The 23,933-nt window shown below is 43.5% G+C and overlaps 1 protein-coding gene across 1 annotated transcript in view; it reads left to right on the plus strand.

Moving 5' to 3' along the window:
• The first annotated feature begins 5,035 nt into the window (after nt 1–5,035).
• The window catches only part of myo15ab (myosin XVAb), a 45,510-nt gene continuing 26,612 nt past the window's right edge, over nt 5,036–23,933 (plus strand). Inside the window, exons 1-25 of the mRNA XM_051386671.1 lie at nt 5,036–5,109; nt 5,892–6,028; nt 6,143–8,914; nt 9,665–12,103; nt 12,228–12,347; nt 12,496–12,813; nt 13,142–13,339; nt 13,538–13,770; nt 14,858–15,251; nt 15,616–15,698; nt 16,341–16,404; nt 16,532–16,641; nt 17,364–17,438; nt 17,862–17,952; nt 18,077–18,082; nt 18,178–18,281; nt 18,737–18,800; nt 19,151–19,264; nt 20,428–20,589; nt 20,804–20,917; nt 21,030–21,088; nt 21,427–21,550; nt 21,659–21,754; nt 22,625–22,756; nt 23,598–23,723. Of these exons, the coding sequence (XP_051242631.1) occupies nt 6,200–8,914; nt 9,665–12,103; nt 12,228–12,347; nt 12,496–12,813; nt 13,142–13,339; nt 13,538–13,770; nt 14,858–15,251; nt 15,616–15,698; nt 16,341–16,404; nt 16,532–16,641; nt 17,364–17,438; nt 17,862–17,952; nt 18,077–18,082; nt 18,178–18,281; nt 18,737–18,800; nt 19,151–19,264; nt 20,428–20,589; nt 20,804–20,917; nt 21,030–21,088; nt 21,427–21,550; nt 21,659–21,754; nt 22,625–22,756; nt 23,598–23,723 (7,941 nt within the window). The 5' untranslated portion in view covers nt 5,036–5,109; nt 5,892–6,028; nt 6,143–6,199. The remainder of the gene's footprint in view (nt 5,110–5,891; nt 6,029–6,142; nt 8,915–9,664; nt 12,104–12,227; nt 12,348–12,495; nt 12,814–13,141; nt 13,340–13,537; nt 13,771–14,857; nt 15,252–15,615; nt 15,699–16,340; nt 16,405–16,531; nt 16,642–17,363; nt 17,439–17,861; nt 17,953–18,076; nt 18,083–18,177; nt 18,282–18,736; nt 18,801–19,150; nt 19,265–20,427; nt 20,590–20,803; nt 20,918–21,029; nt 21,089–21,426; nt 21,551–21,658; nt 21,755–22,624; nt 22,757–23,597; nt 23,724–23,933) is intronic.

Genomic DNA, 23,933 nt, shown 5'->3' on the forward strand with positions numbered 1-23,933 from the left:
ACACACACACACACACACACACACACACACACACACGCAGGCACACACGCAGACAGATAAACCAACACAGGAACACACACCCTTACTATACCACCCTGCAGTGTGTGGGAGAATGGTGGCTGTGGACTCAGCATGTTTGGTTCATGCTTGCACCATTGCTGAGCTGGTTGGTTGGCGTAATGTAGACTGTGGATAAAAGAGACAGACACACAAAAGAAGCATTTTTGTGAGGAACAGGAAGAAATTCACTGTAGTTTGGAGTGCAACAGCAGTCAGGTGTGTCTCTGAACAGGCGGGGGTTCGACATGTGACTCAAGGACACTTCAGCAGCAGCAGGGATTATTTGAAACTGATGGACACACAGCAGGACCGTCGGTACTCCAGCAGCCTCGCTCCTCCTTTATCGGCCTATCCAGGTGGAGACTCTATTAAATGGATGTGGATGGATGTACCCTGCTGCTTTTCTGTCTTCCCAACACTCTGTTTGACTCCCTATCTATCTATCTATCTATCTATCTATCTATCTATCTATCTATCTATCTATCTATCTATATGCATTTGTATTTTCCCTTTCTTGCTGTCTTACACACACAGACAGAGTCACTCATGCACAGGTCTCAGTCCCAGTGGGAGCTGTCTACAGTCACCCTCTAACCCGCTGCAGAGACCGTGTGTCTCGGAGCAGCTGCTCCAGCTACAGACTCAGCTGACTCCTTCAGGAAGAAACTAATGTTGGTGATCTGCCCACTGATCTCCTGCCTGCTGTCTGACCAGCAGAGCCTGGTGGTGGGAAAGCTCACGATTGCATCCATTTTTAAACTCAGAAGTAGTAACCGGTGGCTACTCTTTCTGTTTTCACCTCACTAGTATTTGCATTATTTTGCTTTTCATCTTTTATTCTTCAAATTTTAAAGTTTAGGCTACTTAAATTTGAACTCTCCACTCCAGTTATCTATCTATTATATATATATGACATTTCTCTTCTCTGGCCTTAATTTTCTGAACTAACCATGCAGGTCCAGCTTGACATATTTTTCCTTTGACAACATTTTTCCTGCAGAAACATCACCACCTGTATGTTATTAAAAAAAAAGTAGCTTGTGTCTGCAGGCTGAAGCCATTACTTTCCTTGAATGATTCACAGAGCCCAGAGCCAGACAGGGGCCATGGAACATGCCAAGCATTATAGATATTTACAGAGCTTTAAGGGCTGTTGTGATGGGGCAACGATTTCTAGTAGCAACTCCTGGTTGCAACACTGCCTTAAAAAAATCCAAATAATTCAGGTAAGACTTGCTTTCAGAAGGAATAAAATACCTCCCACCCTGTGGCTCTGCAAAACCACAACAGCACCCACACAGAAAGAAAAAGAGCGATACCCTATCATTCATCTGATCGACTGATTATCAACCTTCTTGATTTGTCACCTCTTAAAACGGTGGATCTATTGAAATATTCGTGGGGTGGCAAGAGGCCGGCGTCAAAACTTAAAGGGGTGGCAGAAATATATGCTGATTTAATCACAAATAATCACATATATCAATATTTGCAAACAAATAAAGATATTTGAACTCAAAAACATTACATGATTGTGCCACATTATTAAAGCATTGAATATAAAGGTGGCATTAGAAATCAATATTTTGTTTTATTTAAATCAATCTGAATTAATGTGTTACATTTGAGAGCATTTGACACCAAATGAGGGGGGCAACATCGGTGGCCAGGCCCTTTTTAAGGGTGACAGCTGCCACCCCTCTGCTCTTAAAATAAAGCACTGGTTGCACCAGTTGGGACCTGTTCAACCATTGAAGATAGATTTTTTTCATTGTTTCTTTTAAATATTCTGATAATTTGAATAAGTGTGAAGATGAAAAACGACCAAGTCATTTACAAGAGGAAGAAAAAAAACAAATTAGATGAAAGTCATAAATTTCTGAGCATAAAATGTTCTCTCTGCTTCCCTGGGAGTCTTGACTGCCAGATTGGGAAGCACTAAAAAAGGAGATGGGATTGTTTAATTGCACGTCAGTAGTTGCTATTTCAAACAACTGTCTAAGTAACCTAATAAGTGATTATATTTCTGTTACTGGACAAAAAAATGAAAGCGGTGCCCTGGTTTTGGTCAGAAAACAAGCTGGCAGGGAGGAGAGCTGCCAGCTGCAGAATGTCAACAGTACAATAAAATGTGTTCAAAATACTGCAAATATGCCGATTGGTTGAAGTCTATGTAAGTCAATGTTACAGGAATAGCACTAAAAATAGCTCAAACGTGCCCAAAGGCTTACGTTTCTCGGAAAAAAAACCCCAGCTAGATCTTGCATCGTGGCTCTCCACAGTTGGTTCAATATCAAAGCCAAAACCTGTTTTGATGGCGGGGGGGGGGACGGACGGACGGCAAGGTCGTCTGGGTTATGGAGTGAATCCAGTGGAGATGCAGCAGTTTGCGGCTCTCTGCTGTTTGTTTGCTGTCAGGCGGGTCCATCTGGTGGGCAACAGAAGGATTGCTCATGTGGAGTCGTTAACTGTACATTTTCTCACCTTCATCTGTTATGCTCCATTTCTCCCCCTTGAGCCATCTCATGACACACTTTTCCACCGTGTTCAGTCCGGGTGAGAGGAAATGTTAACTATCCGAAACCATGCAGGTAGCAGAGGGAAAGACAACTTTTTTTCCCTCCTCCACATAACCCTCTGTAACCCAAGCATACACTGATATTTACATATAACAATAATTAATTTCATTAAGTCTACCCACCTTGTTTATTTACCACTACCACTACTAGTGTGTATATTCCACCGGGTATGACCGACACTGCCCACCCGCGGTGCTCATCAGTTCTCACCGGAGTGTGTGGAACTCAAGCCCCCGGCCGGTCACCGAAGAATAGTGGTCGTTAAATATTCATCCTCCGTTCCCGGTGGCACACTTTTCCTCTCTACTGACCGACCCCTGCTGCTCCGAGCCCCGCCAGAGGAGCAGCAGATGCGTGGAGCTGTGTGAAGATTAAGAGAATGTAAACGGGATTTGTTGTAGTTTTTTTGGTGTTTTTTTCTGTTTTCTCTGACCCTTCTGACCTATAAGATGATGGGGAAACGTGACTACGGAGCTCCAGTGACGTGAGAAACTCCCATGTTGGGTGTGCCGGAGGAAAGGTGAGTTTATTTATGGGTGCACCTACACCTCCTCCATCACCTTGAACCTCCACACATGAAACTGTGGAGCCTATCCGTTTGTTTGCACACTTTTGGTTAATTCTCAAGATGAATCTTTATCCTGGAGTTAGACTACCTGATGCATCTCCTTAACACTTTATTAAATCATGAAAAACAATGATTGATTAGGTAATTGCTTTGTTTTGTGCGAGACTTACACTTGCTACAGGCCTGTAAACTTTTAGATGATCCAACCACCTTCAAACTATTAGTAGTGCTGCAGGTGTAATGCTGGTCCACTAGATAGCAGCAGATTGCTTTGTGTGTGTGTGTGTGTGTGTGTGTGTGTGTGTGTGTGTGTGTGTGTAAAGTGACAAAGATGGTCTACTGCTTTCCCTCAGGAGCTGAATGCTTTTGATGAGCCTCATCAAGTCCACCTCTGTCATAAGTCTGCTTTTTCTCTCCCGGGCATGCATCCCAGTTTCTCTGTTTTTGTCTCTTCTCTACAAATTCTATCAAAAGATGGAAGACCACCTGCCAGCAGCGATTGCTTTGGGAAGAGTGAGACTGGCTGCAACTCAGAGCTTTTCCCGTTTGATAGGGTCTTTTCATTCTGCTTCAAAGGCAGATGTGCGGTTAAACTGTGGGAAATCCAGGAAAAAATATTCTTCATCACGGTTTCCGTCTTTTTAACGCATATGTGCACCCACTCAAAGACATAACTCTGAATAAACACACTGTGCACATACACACACACAGACACAATACATGTGCTCTGTGCTGGTTGGTAATGATCAGATAGACTTACACACCAAGACCAAAAGATCAGGATCTGGCAACCCAACACCTATACCCTGCAACAGGACAGATCTGGCAATCCGACCCCTTCCCTCTGGAAGAGGAATAATTTGGTTGATGGCACTAATAATCACAGCCCTGTTACCGATCCTTCACTGGCTGTGTGTGTGTGTGTGTTTGAGAGAGTCATTCCTCTGTTATTGATACCTAGAGCGAAGACGTCACATATCTAACAAGTGGGTGTTTCTCCTGCCTCTGCTCCTTCTCCTGCTGTTACGCATGTGGAAGTAGGTTGGTGGCTGATGCATTGCTCATACTGCTGCTGTTTAAATATATTTCTTAGAATGATGGATCAGTTATCTTCACTCATACACACATACACACACTTGACAGTAGCCTATATGATACTCTGGAAACAGCGAAGGAGTAGATTTGAGGTCAGATAGCATGATGCTTTGTCTATGCGACTTTTCCCATTCACAAGTGAACATGCAACACCTTAAGGAATGCCGAAATTAGAGGTTGTTAATTATTGGATATTTGTGGCTTTGATGACATCCTACTGCCAATCAGGCTTATCTTCTGCATCCCATGTCTGTCTCTCTCTCCCTCTTTCTCTCTCTCGACCTTTTGTATTATTTATGCCCCGCCCCCTCAGCCGCCTGGCGCTCTCGAGTTTCACCTGTAGAGCCGGATGACAAATTAAGACTCCTTCTACGACCCGCCACAAGGAACTCCTCAAATGCACGCCAAACACATACACATATATGCGCACATGCGAACGCACACACATACACACAAACAGGCAACCCATCTGCCCTTCTCTCTTTCTCCTTCCCTCACACACACACACACACACACACACACACACACACACACACACACACAGGAGCTGTCACACACTCTGAGGAGGGCAATGTGAGCAGAGTGCTGTGTTGAGTGAGGAAATGTGTTGTAGTGAGCAACAGAGGACGGAGTAGGTCAAAGGAAGAAGCTGAGTGTGACCTGAAGACTTTGTCCTCGAGTTTTTAACTTTTTATTTTTTGAACTGCTAAAGAAGAGACCTCCTGTGAGGATGCAACGAATTTGAAGACTGCCAAGATTCTGGCGACCACCACACTTGCTCTTCTTTACTGCTTGTCATTGAATGTGGAGGTGACTATGACAGCGAATTGCCTTGATGAATGAGTGCGGTAACACTGACACAAGAGAAAGGCTGGACCATAGGGAGGGTAGAGCTTGAGCTGGAATAACAGCTGCATGTTTTGTTTGTGTGTTTTTAATATTTGTATGCAGTTTTACAGAAAGCAAATTCCATAGGGAGCACACTGTGTGGAAATTAGTAAAACCAACAGATTAAAAATATCTTTTGTAAGAGTTAGCAGTGAGGTTGAGCCTGATAATACAGGCAATGCTATACATAGGCCTGTATAACCAAAATTTGATTTAAAGAAGGTGTTTAGAGCTCTGACCCACGGAACCCTTTGACCTTAAGGCCTTTGACCTGGTTACTGATGAGAGGGATTGTCAATCTCTTGGTAGGGGTTGTATAACTCCTATGTAGAAGTGAGAGCTCTTTGAAATCAGAGATTTCTAGATTGAAATTGGACATAGGTAGTGTACACAAATAGAGTGATAGAGCTTAGAGAGTTTACAGTTGAGGAACTATAGAAAGGTAGGGTTAGGTTTACGGTTTGGTAAGTTTCATGTTCCTTGCTAGGGCTTGTACATCGTTTTGCAGCAAGATATTGTTTGAGACATTACTGTATACATATACATTAAATATATAAAACAGTTTATGGGTAGTGCTATGAAGAGTTCACTTAACTACTTTGTTGTGTGTATGCCAGTAATGTATGTTTGCTAGTGTAAATATATGTCTCTATATGTGTTTGGGGCAAAATATTGCTGTCATTTAGCTATGTATGTCTGGACAGGAGCCTCATGGGGACCAGATTTGGGTTGTGTACAACTGCTTTGGCCAGGTGGACCTGTCCTCACACAGATACTGAACCTGCATATAGTGCTGGCACAAAGTCAACTAGGCATATCTAAACCAAAGAATCTTTTAAAGGTCAGACTCCAGATCATATCTTCTTAACATATCACAACATATTTTGTTCATGTTGAACTTCAAATACATTACTGTCTTTGAAAGATTGTCCATGTAATATGTCTGTGTTTGAAGGTTTACAGCATTGCATCCTGAAGAGAGGGCATGGTTTACTCCTAGCCACTTGTCAAAATGCCTGGCAAGAAAGACACCAAGAAGGACGCAAAGAAAGGTGGAAAACCTGAACCAGAGAAAAAGAAAGAGGAGGAAAAGAAAGGGAAGGATGACAAAAAGGGTGGAAAAGATGAGAAGAAAGCCAGTAAGGATGATAAGAAAGGTGGAAAGGACGATAAGAAAGGGGGGAAGGATGATAAGAAAGGGGGGAAGAAGGGAAAGGACGAGCCACCCAAGGGGAAAGATGATGGAAAGAAAGGAAAAGACAAAGGCAAAGGTAAGAAAGTGGAGTCTGAAGAGGAAGAGGATGAGCTTCTGAGTGATGAAGAAGAGGACGAAGAGTTTAGTGAAGAAGAGTACGATGAAGAGGAAGACTCAGAGGATGACAGGAAAGGGAAGGGGCGAGGAGGCAAGGGGGCTAAGGGAAAGAAAGGGGGGAAGTCCAGACGTGGGGACTACTCAGACGAAGATGACGAGGAGGATGAAGATGAAGAAGAGGATGACGATTACGAAGACAGTAAATCCAAAAAGAAATCTAAAGATGACCGCCACCATAAAGGAGGGAAATCTGATGCTGATGCAAAGAAGAAGAAAGGCAAAAAGAAAGAGGAAGCTCCTCAGATTCCAGTAAAGGAAATCCCAAAGAAAGGTCTGAAGAACATGTCCAGGATGTTCATGAAGTTTTCTGGTTTCAAGAGGCGCAGGACCAGCAGGAAGAAGCTGAAAAGTACATCACGTTTGTTCCTGGGGTTGGGGAAGAGAAAGAACCGCCTCGCTAAGAAGAAACGCCGCAAGTCCATGCTGAAGAACACCTCTCGATTCATGATGAGGTTTAAGGCCAGCAAAAAGAAGAAAAAGGAGAAAGAGGACAAAGAGAAGGCGGCGGCAAATGGCGGGAAGAAGCCAACCTATATGCTGCTTCGTCTAGGAGGGAATGAATCAAATCAGAAGAAGGGCTTCTTCAAAGGGTTATTTGGGAAAAAGGAGGGTGACGGGCCTGCTGATGACTTCAAGAACAGAAGTGTGCTGCTGGGTAAGGTTGCAGCTGCAACCAACTGGCTGACCAAACGCTTCCTGTCCACTAAAATGCGAGGAGATGCAGGACACCACGGCTGGGGTGGAAACAGAGGACAGAGTCGACAAGCCAGCTCCAGACGCAATCTCCGTGGTCACCATAATGATGGTTACGAGTATGATGGGGAGGCTTACGGATACAACCAGCAACATTCGGCCCACCAAAAAGGTTATGGGGGCTATGATGATGGATATGGTGGATATGGAGACGAGGCAGCTGCAGCATATGGAAGCCAGAGTCAGTATGGTTATTATGACAATGGAGCAGGGGGAGCAGACTACCAAGACCTGGGTTACTATGAGGAAGAGGGACTCTATGATGTAAATGCAGAACAATATGATGGTGGTCTTTACGAACAAGGCATGGGGGACTACTATAACCCTCATTCCTCTGCCCAAGGCTACTATAACAACCAGGAGGCTGATTATTATGGTTACCAGCAACAACAGGCTATGGCAATGTATGGAGATGAGGGTCTGGACTACTATGCACTGATGGGTGAGGACCATATTTATGCGGGAGAGGTAGATGGATTCATAGACCCTCAGGCTCAGGGTTATTATGATGAAAATAGTCAAGGAGTTTACTACGGTGATGGACAAGGGGGTTACTATGATAACGGTCAGGCAGGTTATTATGAGAACCCTTATGCAGCAACCATGGGAATGCAAGGGGGTTTTCCACCAGACTATCAACTTAGTTATAGTGATGCTGGCATGCCGTACCAAGACTACAGCTCCCAGCAGGCCATCAGCTTCCCACCAGGAGGCCAGCAGGCCTTTGGCTATGGAGGACAAGGGATGGATCAGGTGCAAGGCCTGTATGGGGACCAGTATGCAGACCAGTTCGATCAATATGGGGATGATACCGTTGGAGTTCAGGGTGGGGAGATGACATTTAGAGTTCCTAGACCTCAAGTGCGCCTATTTGGGAAAGAGCGCCTAGATGTGCCCCTGCCCCCTCCACCAACTTTGCCACCTGATCCAGAATTTGAAGACATGTCAGAAATCCAGTATGAAGATCAGATGCCTTTTGTCCCAGGTCAACTTGGTGACATGATGTCATTACAGCAGCAAATGAGAATGTCACCACAACAACAAATGATGTCACCACAGCAACAGATGATGTCAGCACAGCAACAAATGATGTCACCACAGCAACAGATGATGTCACCACAGCAACAAATGATGTCACCACAGCAGCAGATGATGCCACAGCAAATGATGTCACCACAGCAACAGATGATGTCACCACAGCAGCAGATGATGCCCCAGCAAATGATGTCACCACAAGAGCAGATGATGTCACAACAAGCGATGTCACCACAAGAGCAGTTGATGATGTCACAACCAATGATGTCACCACAAGAGCAGTTGATGATGTCACAACCAATGATGTCACCACAAGAGCAGTTGATGATGTCACAACCAATGATGTCACCACAAGAGCAGATGATGATGTCACAACAAATGATGTCACCACAAGAGCAGATGATGATGTCACAACCAATGATGTCACCACAAGAGCAAATGATGATGTCACAGCAAATGATGTCACCACAAGAGCAGATGATGATGTCACAACAAATGATGTCACCACAAGAGCAGATGATGATGTCGCAGCAGCCGATGGTGTCTCCCCAAATGATTTCACCACAGGTAATTCTAGCTCTGTTGTGTCATTGATTTTATATAATCATAGTCTTTAGTGTTAGAGGGTCACAGAAGTGCAGCTTGAGCGTTTCCTATCCTATTATTTCCTGAACATGAATGTGAAGATGTGACCAAATTCCCAATGTATTCTAAAGAGCACACCTCCACTGCCCTGCTAAGCAACCATCTTGAGCTACACAGCCTGTAATTCCTTATTTTAAGTAATCCCACCCTAGAGGAAGAGCCAAAGCAGCTCTAATAACAAAATGTTGGACCACATTGTTAGCTTTCAAATTGTGAAATCACACATGACACATTTACAGAAATGTCTAACAATGTGAACAATCACTGTCAACTATATAAATAAATCTGTAAGTGTAGTGCAAGACAATGAGTGATACTAGGCAACATATTGGGGTGGAGTGGGGATGTTACTCTTTGCAGTTTTCACAGTTAACACTGTTTTGTTGTAACTGTTAAAAACAGAACTTGACTATGCAATTTTCTCTGCTAAGATTATGTCATTTTAAAAACGCATTCTTGTGTCCTCAATATGTGGTCCACAGAAATATATGCATAATTGCAGAGTTGCAACTCACAGAACTTATTTTCCATAAGCATTTATAATACCCTAAATTGTCCCTACAACTTTAATACTTTTTTCAGTACTGCGATACCATTTTAACCAAATGTATCGTTCTCTTAACTTTTTTGATTCTCAGTTTATTTTACAATTCATTTTTGTTATTTTTCCAGCAGCAGATGATGACAGACCCAATGATGATGCCACAACAACAGGGTTATGGCCAAGTGTCAATCCCTACTCCAACTGCCATGATTATTAAGCAAGCAAGTATGTCCCCACTTCCAGCAAGGCGCATGCAACCCTCTCCGACTCCATCCCGCCGCTCTGTCATCATGCCCTCCCCACAGATGCAACGACATCCATCTGCCATGGCGTCCCCAATACCTTCTCCTATGCTTGCACAGAGACGCAGCCCATCCCCACAACCATCCATGAGGGGTGGGTTTGTTAATGTCCAAAGACCCCCCTCTGTTATGTTGAGACGCATCTCACCTCCTTCCTCCCCTATGGCCACCCCCCTTGCCCGTCGTAGAATGCAACCTCAGAGATCACCATCTCCCCTGGCTCGAAGACCCTCTCCCCCTCACTCTCCTCGTGCTTCCATGATCCGGCGAAGTCCTCCACCCTCACCAAGAGTGTCAATGAGACGACAATCTCCACCTTCCTCACCCCGTGCTTCCATGAGGAGGCGAAGTCCCCCACCCTCTGCCTCTCCAGCCCGTAGCCCGTTTGGAGGGAGAAAGATGCGCGGGGCACCCTCCCCTTCCTTCTCCCCTGGTCGTGCATCTCCTCCTCTCTCTCCACAGCTCAATAGAAGACCAGCTCCCTCTCCCTCCCCATCTCATCGCAGTGTATCCCCTGCAGGGCCCCGACCTTCCCCTACCCTCTCTCGCCGTTCAACTCGGCTGCTCAGGGACCCAACACCATTGCCGCGACCTAGGATGGGGGGAAATGTTCCCTTAGGTACTGTCCGGCCCTCGCCTATGGGTCTCAGAGGGCGCCCAGTGCCCCCACCCACCCAGAATGTGCGTCCATTCCGTGCCTCCTCCGTACGAAGCAATAGGTCTTCTGTTCTCACAGTGGACTCCCTCCACTCCTCCCCTTTTCACTCCCCTCATATGGTCCATCGTGCTCCCCTAGGGAGGAGAGAATCTGGGCGATTTCCTCCTCGCCCTGTGGCTCGAGGACGTCCCCTCATGTCCCAGCACTCTATAAGAAGGATGCCTCCTGCCTCTCCACAGCCCTCCCTTAAACACATGTCACATCCTGCATCTCCACGCCTCTCTCATCGACCTTCTCGTCAGTCCTCCCCTCTCCTGCCCCCTCGAGTTGCCCATCCACCCACTTATGCACCAGAAACGTATGTGTCTGGCCCCCATATGGATCCTTATGGTGAGCAGTTGCATCAGTTTGCTGCCCCCTCTTCTCCCATGTTATCTGGTGCTATGCGGAATCAGGCTATTCGACAGGCTTCTTACAGTTCCCCTCTTGGCCCAGAGGTGGGTGAGATGGCGCCGGACTATATACAGCCTTATGCTCCCTCATCCCCTATGCTTTCGGGTGCAATGCAAAACCAGGCCATTCGGGATGCGTCCTATGTTTCCTCACTGCGGAGGCCAGCTTCGCCTTATGAACAGCCTATGCCCCCTTCATCTCCCAGGCTGTCAGGGGCTCTGCAGAATCAAGCTATACGAGATGCATCTTATTATTCTCCTTTACAAAGGCCATCATCCCCTTATGAACAGCCTATGCCCCCTTCATCTCCCATGCTGTCAGGGGCTCTGCAGAATCAAGCTATACGAGATGCATCTTATTATTCTCCTTTACAAAGGCCAGCATCCCCTTATGAACAGCCAATGCCCCCTTCTTCCCCAATGCTGTCTGGAGCTCTGCAGAATCAAGCTATACGAGATGCATCTTATTATTCTCCTTTACAAAGGCCAGCATCCCCTTATGAACAGCCTATGCCCCCTTCTTCCCCAATGCTGTCTGGAGCTCTACAAAACCAGGCAGTGAGGGACGCTTCCTATGCATCTCCTCTTCAAAGGCCTCAGTCCCCATATGGCCCATCTGTACCTTCATCTCCAATGCTCTCTGGAGCCATGAGACATGGTCAGGCACTAAGAGGTGTGGCTTCTTATCAGACTCCACAGCTCCGTTCACCATATGGACCAACTGTTGTCACTCCATATGATTATATCTCTGAGCCTGGCCCATCACCACTACTTCATGATGCTCTACAGCACCGGTCTGGTTTGCAGAATGTCTCATCTTTAAGATCCCCTATGATGCAACGCCGTAACTCTTATGCACCACCTGGACCTCAGCTCCACAGTGCTCTTCAACAGAACCCAAACCTCCGCCAAGCATCGTTTCAGACCCCTGTGCACCTCAGACGGTCCCCATATGGACCCCCACCAGTCTCTTCACCAATGTTAGGAAGTGCCCTACAAAACCAGCAGCTGATGCAAGCATCTTACCGGCTGCCAGATGGATCCTTGATGTCACCATATGGAGATTCACGGTCCTCCCCGATGCTCGGCCATGCCTTGCAAAACCGGCAAGTCCGTGGAGCCTCGTACACCTTGCCTGATGGATCAATTATCCGGGTAGGTATAAAAGGGACATATAACAATACAACCTGACATGTATGTTTGTCGACATACAGAACAACGTTAATTGTGTTATTACAGTCCTACTCTCCTATATCACTCTCAACCCTCACCAACACAGGACCCACGTATACCCCAGACGCCAATGTCTCCTAACCTTTCCAGAGCTCTTCAGAACCAGAATGTCAAGACTGCTTCATATACTCTCCCTGATGGCACCATTATAGACCCAAGACAGCAAGTAATCCATGACTCATGATTCTTTATATGAATTCAGTTTACCTCCTATTGTTGTATTGTATCCATTTCTTGTCTCTGCCTAATTGTTAACCATTTATTAACTAAATCTGATGAATATTGTTCTCGCTCTGATGTCTCTGCTCATTCAGCAGCCCATTTCCCCAAACCTGGCTAGGGCCCTAAATAACCAAGCTCTGCGAGCAGCCTCCTATTCTCTCCCTGATGGCACCATTGTGATTGACCCGAAGGCACAGAAGTCCCCGAATCTTACAGCAGCACTTCAGAACCCTTACCTGAAAAGTGCAACTTACACCCTGCCTGATGGGACTATCATCATCGATCCACGGAAACCTGTCTCTCCAAACCTTTCTGGTGCACTTCAAAACTCTGCTCTCCGGAACGCCTCCTTCACACTACCGGAAGGGGTTCAAGACCCCAATACACCAATTTCACCAAACTTGGCTAAGGTTAGCTATGGATGCAGAATCTTTGTTTTTTTTAGGATTTACTTGTAAATGTGTGTGTGTTGATTATCTTTCTCTTTCCTCCCTTCTAATGTACAGTATATGATCTATATATTGGGACTTGTGTAGACGGGCACAGATATAGGGATTTTAAATAATTTGAAAAATGATCTTGTTGATCTTGGCTCTTGTTTTGATAATAATAATTGGTAATCAAATATGCTAAGCTGCTGCTCGAATTTAATTGTTAATTCTACCGTCACTTAATTAAATTGCACTTGTTTAACCTCCCAGGCTTACTTTAACTAAAAACAGCTGTTGTAATACTTAGGCCCTCGGCAATCCAGCCTTGAGAGGAGCTTCATACACCCTCCCTGATGGAACTATTATAGTGGACCCAAGGAAACCAAAGAGCCCCAATCTGACAGCCGCCCTGCAAAATCCCTATCTAAAGGGTGTGTCCTACACCCTGCCTGATGGAACTATCATCATTGACCCACGGAAACCACTTACACCTGACCTGTCTAAAGTGTGTAAATTTACCTTAATTTAACTTTGTTGTTTTAGTGGCTCTTTGTTCACTAACCCAGTCCATGTATTTGTTTCGAAAAGTATTTTAGTAAGTAGAGACTTTTTACTTAATTACACAGTTTGATGACATTCATTTTAAAAATTTAGCTAATTGTGGTTATAGCCTTGAATAACTACGCGCTGTCTTGCTCTGCAGGCTCTTATGAATGCAAACCTTCGTAATGCATCATACCAGCTCCCTGATGGTTCCCTGGTTATCCCTGGTCAAAAGCCTAACCTTTCATCTGCTCTGAGGCTTAACAAGGGAATGCGGTCCACAGGTCTCTATCAACTGTCAGATAACTCTGTACTGTCAGGCCGACCCAAACCCACCACTCCCAACCTCACCTCTGCGCTGAGAAATGAGGACCTCCAAAATGTCCGTTTCAGGTAGGTCACTGCACTATAAATGGAAACTAGGACAGATAAATTACCTGATAGGTTTGTCCAGGTGTTGCACAGAATTGCAAGGTAGGCATTAACTTTTTATTATTGGAAAAAGCAACATTAGCCTTTATCGATCAAAGACTCAGAGTAACTATAGAACCAGAGGAACTAAAACCAGAAACTAAACTATGAACTAAAAGTGCCCTTTTGCCTTTCTTTTGGAGTGTCCGTTACATCTGAAGAAGAGTGATGATTATGGCAAATGAGACCAATGATGGATTAAGTGTTTGAAACATACTTTTACTTTTACATGTTAGAAAACAACAACACAGACTCGTTCTGTTGTTACTTACTGTTGTAGACATGCAGAGGAGGGAAATTAGACTGAAAACTTCCGATCATCAAAGTAGAAAATATGTAGACAAAGTATTAGATAGCTATGCCATGGAACATCACCAGCATTAAACTATCTGCAAATAGATGTATTTATTCTTGTTTTATCCCTTTTTTCTCCCGTCAATGCTCTCTCTCTCTCTCTCTCTCTCTCTCTCTCTCTGTCTCTCTCTCTCTCATTAACTCCCTACCTTTCTCGACCTCAGTGGCCTCTCTCTCGCTTGTGCTCTCAGGTTGTTCACACTTTCTCTCTTTCTCTCGCTTGTGCTCTCAGGTTGTTCACGCTCTTTCTCTCGCTCTTTTGTGAACTAGCTGGGAAGGCAGCAACAAAGCCTAATGCTGTTTTCAACTTTAGTAAACACCAATGTCCATCCTGTCCTAATATCAATACAGTTTTAACAGTCCTTGTTTTATGAAGTGCTACACAATTTGTACTGGTTATGAATTCCTCAGAATGTTCTTGGTCCCCTGCGAAATGGGGTCATGTTACATGTTCTCTTTTTATGGCACTTTGCTTTATTTGACAGTACATTAGGAGAAACAGTAAGGCAGGAAAGACAGGAGAATGACATGCAATAAAAGGCCCAGGTTCATCTTGAACTCAGCCTTGTTACCTGGTACGCGCTCTACGAGGTGAGCTACTGGGGTACCAGTGTTACACGGTCTTATTTGAAGAGAACCATATGTTGTTCCGCAGGCTGCCGGATGGCTCTCTTCTCACACGTCGGTTCCACAACCCAAGCCTGTCTGAAGCCGTCCAAAACCAGCAGCTTCGCTATGCTTCATACAGGGTGCCAACAGCCCTGCAGGGTGAGGATAATCGCTATGCTGTGATTCCTCCCTATGGGCCACGCTCAGGACACTGGGCTAGAAATGCCCGAGGAGGAGAGCAGGGAGGGGAGGACGTCTGGGCAGCTGAGAGGGTTTTACCCCATGGGACGATCCAAAATCTGTCAAAGTGGTCCATGTACAGAGAAGACGGGGTGTTAGAAGGATATTCCCCCACACCTCGAATTGTGGACGGAAAGCCTCAGGACACAGACTGGACTCCTGACAGAGATAGAGTACCTGGTCAAAGCTGGTATGACAAGGTAGCTAAACGTTTATTCATATGTGTGTGTGGCAACATTTACCGAGTATTGGGGTGTTTTACATTGTAAATTTGTTTTATTATTTTTAATCACAGTTAATGGAAAATAAATTGGGATAGCAATGAGTGAGATATACACATTATTCAAGCAATAATTATGACACAGAAGCTGGATGGCCCGCAAAAAACAATTTGTAGAGTTTCTATATATTTTCTACATCAAGTGATGACAATATTCCTCAAGCTTTGACAATGTTGCATGACAGTGTTGGACTAATTACATACCATTGTGTGTGTGTGTGTGTGTGTGTGTGTGTGTGTGTGTGTGTGTGTGTGTGTGTGTGTGTGTGTGTGTGTGTGTCCAGATCTACTCTATCCTAAGCATGCCCACAACAGGCCACAGGGTGAAACGCTGGGCAGAGGGAATGGAGGACATGACACAGCTGCCGTAAGCAGGATCCAGTATTAACGAACAGCCTCACAGCTCATTCACTCATGTCACACACTGCCAAACATTTTGTTGCCCCACTGTAGAGCAGCACAGTTCATTTTAGTGCATATCCTTTCAGTTTCTTTTAACATCACTGTACAGTGTGTGTGTGTGTGTATGTGTGTGTGTGTATGTGTGTGTGTGTGTGTGTGTGTGTGTGTGTGTGTGTGTGTGTGTGTGTGTGTGTGTGTGTGTGTGCCTGCAGGCTTTTTTAAAAATCCTTGAAAATTTGTAGAGTTCAGAAAGAAATCCCTAGCATTAAATATGTTAAGTATATAAGTATTTTATTAAAATGCAACACCCAAGTAGATCTCTGTTGAATGAGCATCACTTCATATCCGGAGGAATCCCCTGCATTAGATATTTGTGTTATTTCAACAGCAGTTTGAAAGAATTAAATCCTCATTTCCTGACATGCTCGCGGGTAAAAACTCTCTGATGTACATCATGTAATGTAACCAGTTTTTTACAGAGAGAGATCTTGAATGTCATTGAAAAGTAATTAATTTTGGATGTCAAAGTGAGTGTGGGAATCCTGCTCCAGTGTGACAATATGTGCTCTGTACGTGTGTGTTTAATTTCCTCTGTGTTTAATTTCAGTGAGCTGAATGAGACCACCGTTCTGATGAACCTGAAGAAGCGCTACGACCAGGAACTTGTATATGTATGTTTAATTTCAAATATGCTAATTGAATAACTAATATCATTAAATGTCATGGATACCGCCTGCTATATCCGCTCACCCACTCTCATTCTTCTCCTTTTTTTCTCTCTGTTTTTCTTCCGCACAGACCTACATAGGCAGCATCCTTGTGTCCGTGAATCCCTACAAGTTGCTCAACATTTATGGCACAGACATGGTTCTTCAGTATGGGAGCCGAGGCCTGAGTGACAACCCTCCGTAAGACCTGGGAGTGTTTGTGTGGTTGTAAGAGCAATTAGTGGCAATTAGTCCCTGAACTTTTTACCTCCAGCAAGGCAGGTTATTTTTTTAGTCTGGTGTGTTTGTCTGTCTGTGTGTAACTAAGCAGGAAATCTCAAAATGTGAGATGAGTAAGAAAGTGAGGCCCACTGAGTTCCGCATTGCAATATAAACCATTTTCACTATTTTTCAAGGACTATTGCTCTCTCTTGATAGAAAACAAATATCTATGCCGTGATTGTCAATCCCTATGTGTATTTTAAAACATATCCAGGTCCAAATGCAGTTCAAAAGAGTCTTTTTGTCTACTAAATTCAGATGATTGTGCAGCCTTGGTGGAGGTGTAAGCTTTCTGAGTCCTTTATAGTTTTGAAAAGAATACAAAAACAAAACTAACCTTTAACTGTAACCTTTGAGTCTGTGTGTTCCTGTGTGTGATTGTATTGTTGTACTACATCTGTCTACATGTGTTGTAAGCTGTACTAAGATATAGTTTTGTGGTAAATAGAGGTGTAAATGCCAGCACTCTCAGGTGTTAGTAAGAGGCTCCTATTACAATGCTGTTGGTTGGTTGCCAAGGGAGAGTTTGGTTATGGATTTCACTATCACTTCACACACACAGTCAGAGACACACACAAACACACCACCAATGAGAAGGAAAGTGTATTTTTTAATTAAATGTTCTTGTTGTTGTGTTGCAGTCATCTTTTTGCCATTGCTAATCTCTCATATACCACCATGATGGATGCCAAAAAGGACCAGTGTATTGTGATCAGGTATGAAATGCTATGTGAGTGTTAAAAGGTCCACTGTGTAACATTTAGGAGGATCTACTGGCAAAAATACATTATAATTTAGTTTATAATCACCTAATAATAAGAATAATTGTGTTTTTGTTACCTTAGAAGGAGCCATTGCTATCTAGTGTTAACAGTAGCCCAGAATAGACAACACTGGCTCTAGACAAGACATTTTGTATTTTTTCCGAGTTTTTGGCCAGCATACACACTTGGAACAGGAGGATGAGGCGAGGGCATTCAAATCTGCAACTTCACTTCTAGATGCCACTAAATCTTACACACAGGTCCTTTAAAAGTAATTTTCCCTTATGCTCAGGTTGATTTTTGGGTAATAAAAAAAATAATAAAAAAATTAAAACTGCTGTCAAAGAGTCACATGAATTGTTTTTGTAATTACAGCGGAGAAAGCGGGTCAGGAAAGACTGAAGCTACTAAACTGATCCTGCGTTACTTGACAGCCATACATCACAAATGCAACGTCACACAACAGGTAAATATGGTGACTATTACTTACATGCATGCTAAAAAATACAGCCCATACTGTGGTCATTTAGGCTAATACTTATTATTTTCCTTTATTCTCTTCTGTCTTCTTCTCCACAATCACCCATCAGATAGAGGTAAAGTGTTCCTCCCCTTGTTTTTGCTCTCATGACGACCACCATCCCTGTTGAAGATAGCAATAGTAACATATCTGTCTGTGGTTATTGGTCAGATCCTAGAGGCTACACCCCTGTTGGAGTCTTTTGGGAATGCCAAAACAGTGCGCAATGACAACTCTTCACGCTTTGGCAAATACACACAGATCTTCATGGAGGAGTGAGTAGTTACAACAACTCAGTGCTACAGAAAAGTAGACAGTCTAGAGTCAAGATGATCTAGAAACCAGGGATTTCTCTCGTTTCTAGATAATCAGAATCAGATCACATACTGTATAAATTGATTTTCTAAAGAGACATTATGTGTTTTACCAATGCAGTGTGTAGTTTGGGACAATTGAAGACAATTGAGCAGCAAACAGGCTGTATGTTACCCATGTGTGCGCGCACACACACACACACACACACACACACACACACACACACACACACACACACACACACATGCATAATGACCTAAGCGGAGAATATGCTGACATGTCCCAGTAACACAGTTAGATGAGTAGTTGATCTGCTAGAACTGTGACAGAGAAGATCCGAGCACATTACACATGCATGACCTGTTACTTAACTCAGACTTATTGTGTGTGTGTCTACCTGTGTGTCGTTTACAAGGGGTGTAATCAGCGGTGCCATAACGTCTCAGTACCTGTTGGAGAAGTCCCGCATTGTCTTTCAGGTGAAAAACACAAGCTCACACACACAGACTCAGCAGGTCAGGTTGGAGTCTTCTTACCACTGAGTCATGGCGAGAAAGAGGAGATTGTAGAGGCAAACAGCATGAGAGGTGTCAAACATGTTGCACATTCATCAGTCATTCATCCATGCACCCATTTATCCATTACGGTGTCTTTTCTACAGTACTATTTCTATTTCAGTACAGATCTAAATCATAGAGCTTTTTAATTATGTATCTAAATATGTGTGCATGTGATAGTTGATTTATGTAGGTCATGTGGCTGTGTGTGTATGTGTGTGTGTGTGTGTGTGTGTGTGTGTGTGTGTGTGTGTGTGTGTGCTCATCCACAGGCCAAATCGGAGAGGAACTATCACATCTTCTACGAGATGTTGGCAGGTCTTCCTCCTAATGAGAAGCACTCACTCTATCTACAGGAAGCTGAGACTTACTACTATCTGAATCAGGTGCTCAGAGAAATATGAAACACACACACACACACACACACACACACACTCACACAGACCACAGATTGGGAGTGGTCACTGTAATCAATTTCATAGTCACATTAACAAATGAGATGTCAAATGTGATATTTATTCTACCAAGTGATTAATGACACAAACATGAAACTTATTGTGGTCGCCAAATACAGAGTTGGGAACTTGAAATATCTCTACAGCTATTAAATGGATTACCATGAAATTGTGCACGGACATTCATATCCAACAGAAGAAGAATTCTACTAATTATTGTGATCCTCTGATTTTTCCTCTAGCGCCACCATGAGCTCTGGTTTCACTGAAATGTCTCCACAATTATCTGATTGATAGCCATGAAATTTTATACAAACATTTTATACAGACATTCTTGTTCCCCTCAGATGAACTTTGCTGATCCCCTGACTTTTCTTTCAGTGGCATCATCAGGTCTAAATTTCAATGTAACCAATACTTTGAAAAACATTCCCATCAGCCTTAGCAGTATTTTGGATTTAGAGCCAATTAATGTGCTAACTAAACTAAGAAGGGCAACATAGTAAACATCATACTTGCATGTTAGCATTGTCGCTATGTACATGTTTTTATTCTGATGTTACACTTAGTTTGCTGCAGCCATTCAGATGTACCTTGCATTAGTTTGTATTCAGGCTCTTAGGTTGCACTACAGAGTGCTTAACACACCACTTTAAGAGATGTGATGAAAGCATTGGCATGAAGCAACACTGCTGATTAAAGATACTTGACAATTTACATTGTTGTTGTAAAAGTTTATTCTTGAAATAGTAACACCTGGTTGAAAAGTCTTGTCTGCCCTCTCTGGCTGAAAGTGTGGTCAGAAGTGTGCTCTGTTGCACCAGGAACCATACCCAGCGATGATGTCAAGGTGTACTGACATACATCATTGCATCAAGGTGAAGTTGAAGCCCTTGAGGTCGGCAAAAACAAGACCCTGAGCTTCTGATAAGTTCGTATTTAATTAGAGCTAGCTGTGATTAAACAGGCTGAGGGTATGTATGTTGTTGTTGATAACAGTGTGCGTATGTGTGTCTGTTTGTGTCTGTGTGTGTGTGTGTGTGTGTGTGTGTGTGTGTGTGTGTGTGTGTGTGTGTGTGTGTGTGTGAGTGCAGGGAGGGGATTGTACCATAGTGGGGAAGGATGATGGGGAGGACTTCAGGCGTCTACTGAGTGCCATGGACATCCTGTGTTTCACTCCAGAGGAGCAAAACGGTATCTACAGACTGCTGTCCTCTGTCCTTCATCTGGGGAACGTCTACTTCCAGCCACACCAGGTCTCTGTGTCACACACACACACACACACACACACATACACACACACACACACACACACACACACACACACACACACACACACACACACACACACACACACACACACACAAATAGGCTACAAAAATGCATGTAGTTTCACGGCTGAATGATAATGATGATGTTGATAAATGATGGTAATAATGACTCTGTATGTGTGGGTGTGCATCCCTGCAGGCTGAGGGTCAAGAGGTTGCGTCAGTGGTGAGCGCACAGGAGATCAGGGTGGTAGCTGAGCTGCTGCAGGTCTCACCTGAAGGCCTACAGAAGTCTGTCACCTTCAAAATGACAGTGAGCAGAACACGCTTTGCATTAACAATCGCAGCCTCACACATACCATAGATATAAGGAGTGGTTTTACAACAGAGATGTTGTCAGATAACAGATGTGTTTGACCCCCCAGGATACAGTAAGGGAGAAGATCTTCACTCCGCTCACAGTGGAGAGTGCTGTGGATGCCAGGTGAGTGAGTGAAGAAGAAATCTTAATAAGTATCTGTTAAATTAAATACTACCCACCTACTTCTGCTTGGGATGACCTGAAATAAAAGCTTATCTGACAGTCTTATTTGAGGCTTTTTAATGTCCTCTTTTCTTTTTTTTAATCCCCCCTCTCTAAAATCACACCAGGAGACTATTGAGAGGGAGTGAAAAGTCTTTGATATTCTCTTCCAATCTTTGGTAGAGGCATATGAGGACAAAGGATGTCAGGGCTGGGGGAGAGATTTTTCAGATGTCCTCTGTTTCCATAGGAACCGGGTTTTCTGTTTCCATAGAAACCTTATTGTGTGTTTTTCATAGAGATGCCGTTGCCAAGATCCTGTACTCGCTGCTGTTTAGTTGGCTGACAGAGCGCATCAACGGACGGGTCTACCCTCGCAACGAAGCTCTCTCCATCTCCATATTGGACATATATGGATTTGAGGTCAAGCTAAATGATCTCGCTCAATAACATTACAGCGCTGATGCGTTTGAGATGACCTGTGTTCACTAACTTCCTCACTCCCCAATGTCTCCTCTCTTTACCCTACAGGAGCTACAGGTGAACAGTTTTGAGCAGCTGTGCATCAACTACGCCAATGAAACTTTGCAGTTCTTCTTTAACAGGGTCATCTTCCAGGAGGAGCAGGTCAGGGAATCTAAAAGCTGATATATTCTATTTTCCCATGTGAGGATGGATTTGCATGTCAGAAGACGTCTAGGCATCTAGGTTAAAACCAGCTTAGATATGGAAAAGTCGAGGTATGAAAGAAAAGACACAGACAGAAGACAATTAGGTATAATCATGAGACAGGTCTTAGCTGCACATTGAAATATAGTGTGTTCAGTGTGCATAATTGTTGCATGTAGCAAAGCATCTTTACATTCATTCTTATTTAATTGAAAGTCTGACGAACATTTGCCTCTATAATAACAAATAAGCGGGTTTCCATGAATGGACTATACACTCAGATACAATCACGCTGTAAAGAAAAGCTGGTCCGCTGCATTCTCGGCCCAAACAAAACAGGTCAGGACCAGTGCATCATAGCTTGTCCAAAATAAGGTTGAGGTTAGAGCAGATGATTAATGACCTGCTGCATGTACAGTAAACACAGACTTGCAGTATTATAGTGCATTTAAATGTACTATCAGATTTAGTATAAAACTTTCTTGTGTGTTTGTACAGTAAAAATACTGAAAACTCTTCTCAGCCAAATTTAGCTTCACTTTAACCAAAATTTCTAAATCTTTTGAGCTGCAAAACATCAAATTAAAGCTCACTGGGTTCGTACATGTGTGTCTGGAGCCTTAAATCTTAAGAGATCTGAACCCAATGAACAGCCTTGTTTGTAACCTGACTTGCATACATTTCATAGAAGTCTCCATCAACCCACATGGTCAAACTATAGTGGATACAGCAATTCTCCAACTGAAGTGAAAACTGGAAACAATCAACAGTTGAGGTAGAAAAGTTTTATATGCAGTAGCCTGATGAACCTTTGTATTGTGTGTGTAGGAGGAGTACATGCGGGAGCAGATAGAGTGGCAGCAGCAGCCCTTCAGCCACAACCAGGCCTGTCTTGACCTCATCGCCGCTAAGCCTCATGGGATACTGCGCATACTGGACGACCAATGCGGTTTCCCTCAGGTACATTCGCACCTGTTGAACTAAACTCTTCAGTGCCAAAGTTATGGGAAGTCACTTAAATGTAATAATGAACACAGATAGCTGTGGGAAGCAAGAGAAGACCCCGCCTCCAAGTGCCTGAAGTATACAATATATTCACTTTAAACAACATATATTTGTAATTCCTGTTCAGTCAAACGATTTTCTTTTGGCTGGAGTCACGTCAGGGTGCTGTGATTTACATGTTGCATTGAACTAGAAAATAAGACTGATTAATACAAAATGACTAAATTATAATAACTGATAACTTAATTAAAACAAAGGGCATTAATAATTAATTTCTCCATCGAAATTGCCCTTAAAATGAAGTTAGATTAGATTATAGGGAACTTTTGAAATCTTAAATTATGTAGGTGTGTTGTGAAAAGCAACAGCTGACAATAACTCATGATTCAAATATTTCATACCTCAGTTTTTGAAAGAGAAATTGAGTTTAAAAAAAAACAACCCACATCTCACTTATTGGATTTCTCATAAACCAGGAGTCTGAAGGGTATAATAGCGAGTTCCGATCAATACGAAACTCTCCCACATGCTCACTTAATTGCCTACCTGCTGTTATCATTGTTCCTGGGGCTCCTAATGTAAGAAGCTGACTGAGCTCGTATTGAGATAAACGTATTATGAAGTGTCTCCGATGCTGAGAGTGAAATACGAACACGTTGTTACACGAGTAACTGACTGAGGCAATCTGCTCAACACACACAGGCGACATATGTATGTGTGTGTGTGTGTGTGTGTGTGCTGTAGAGATTTAGTTTCCATGGCTCACCAACCATTAACCATCTCTGATCATCGCTAGGCAACAGACCACACCTTCCTTCAGAAGTGCCACTATCACCATGGAAACGACCCGCTATATGCCAGGCCAAAGATGCCACTGCCAGAGTTCACCCTGAAACACTACGCTGGGAAGGTCACGTACCAGGTACAGTTCGTCCTTTCTCTTTCTTTCTTTCTTTCTTTCTTTCTTTCTTTCTTTCTTTCTTTCTTTCTTTCTTTTTTTTTCTTTCTTAGAAGGTACACCATTTTAAAAAAACTTTAATTTTATTAAATTTTTACAAATTTAAAACATTTTACAAAAGAAAAGGGAAAACAAAAGTCAACAAACCATGAGAACTAAGTGGGGTATAAGTTT

This window comes from Dicentrarchus labrax, unplaced genomic scaffold, assembly GCF_905237075.1.
Source record: "Dicentrarchus labrax unplaced genomic scaffold, dlabrax2021, whole genome shotgun sequence".
In the NCBI taxonomy this organism is placed as follows: domain Eukaryota; kingdom Metazoa; phylum Chordata; class Actinopteri; family Moronidae; genus Dicentrarchus; species Dicentrarchus labrax.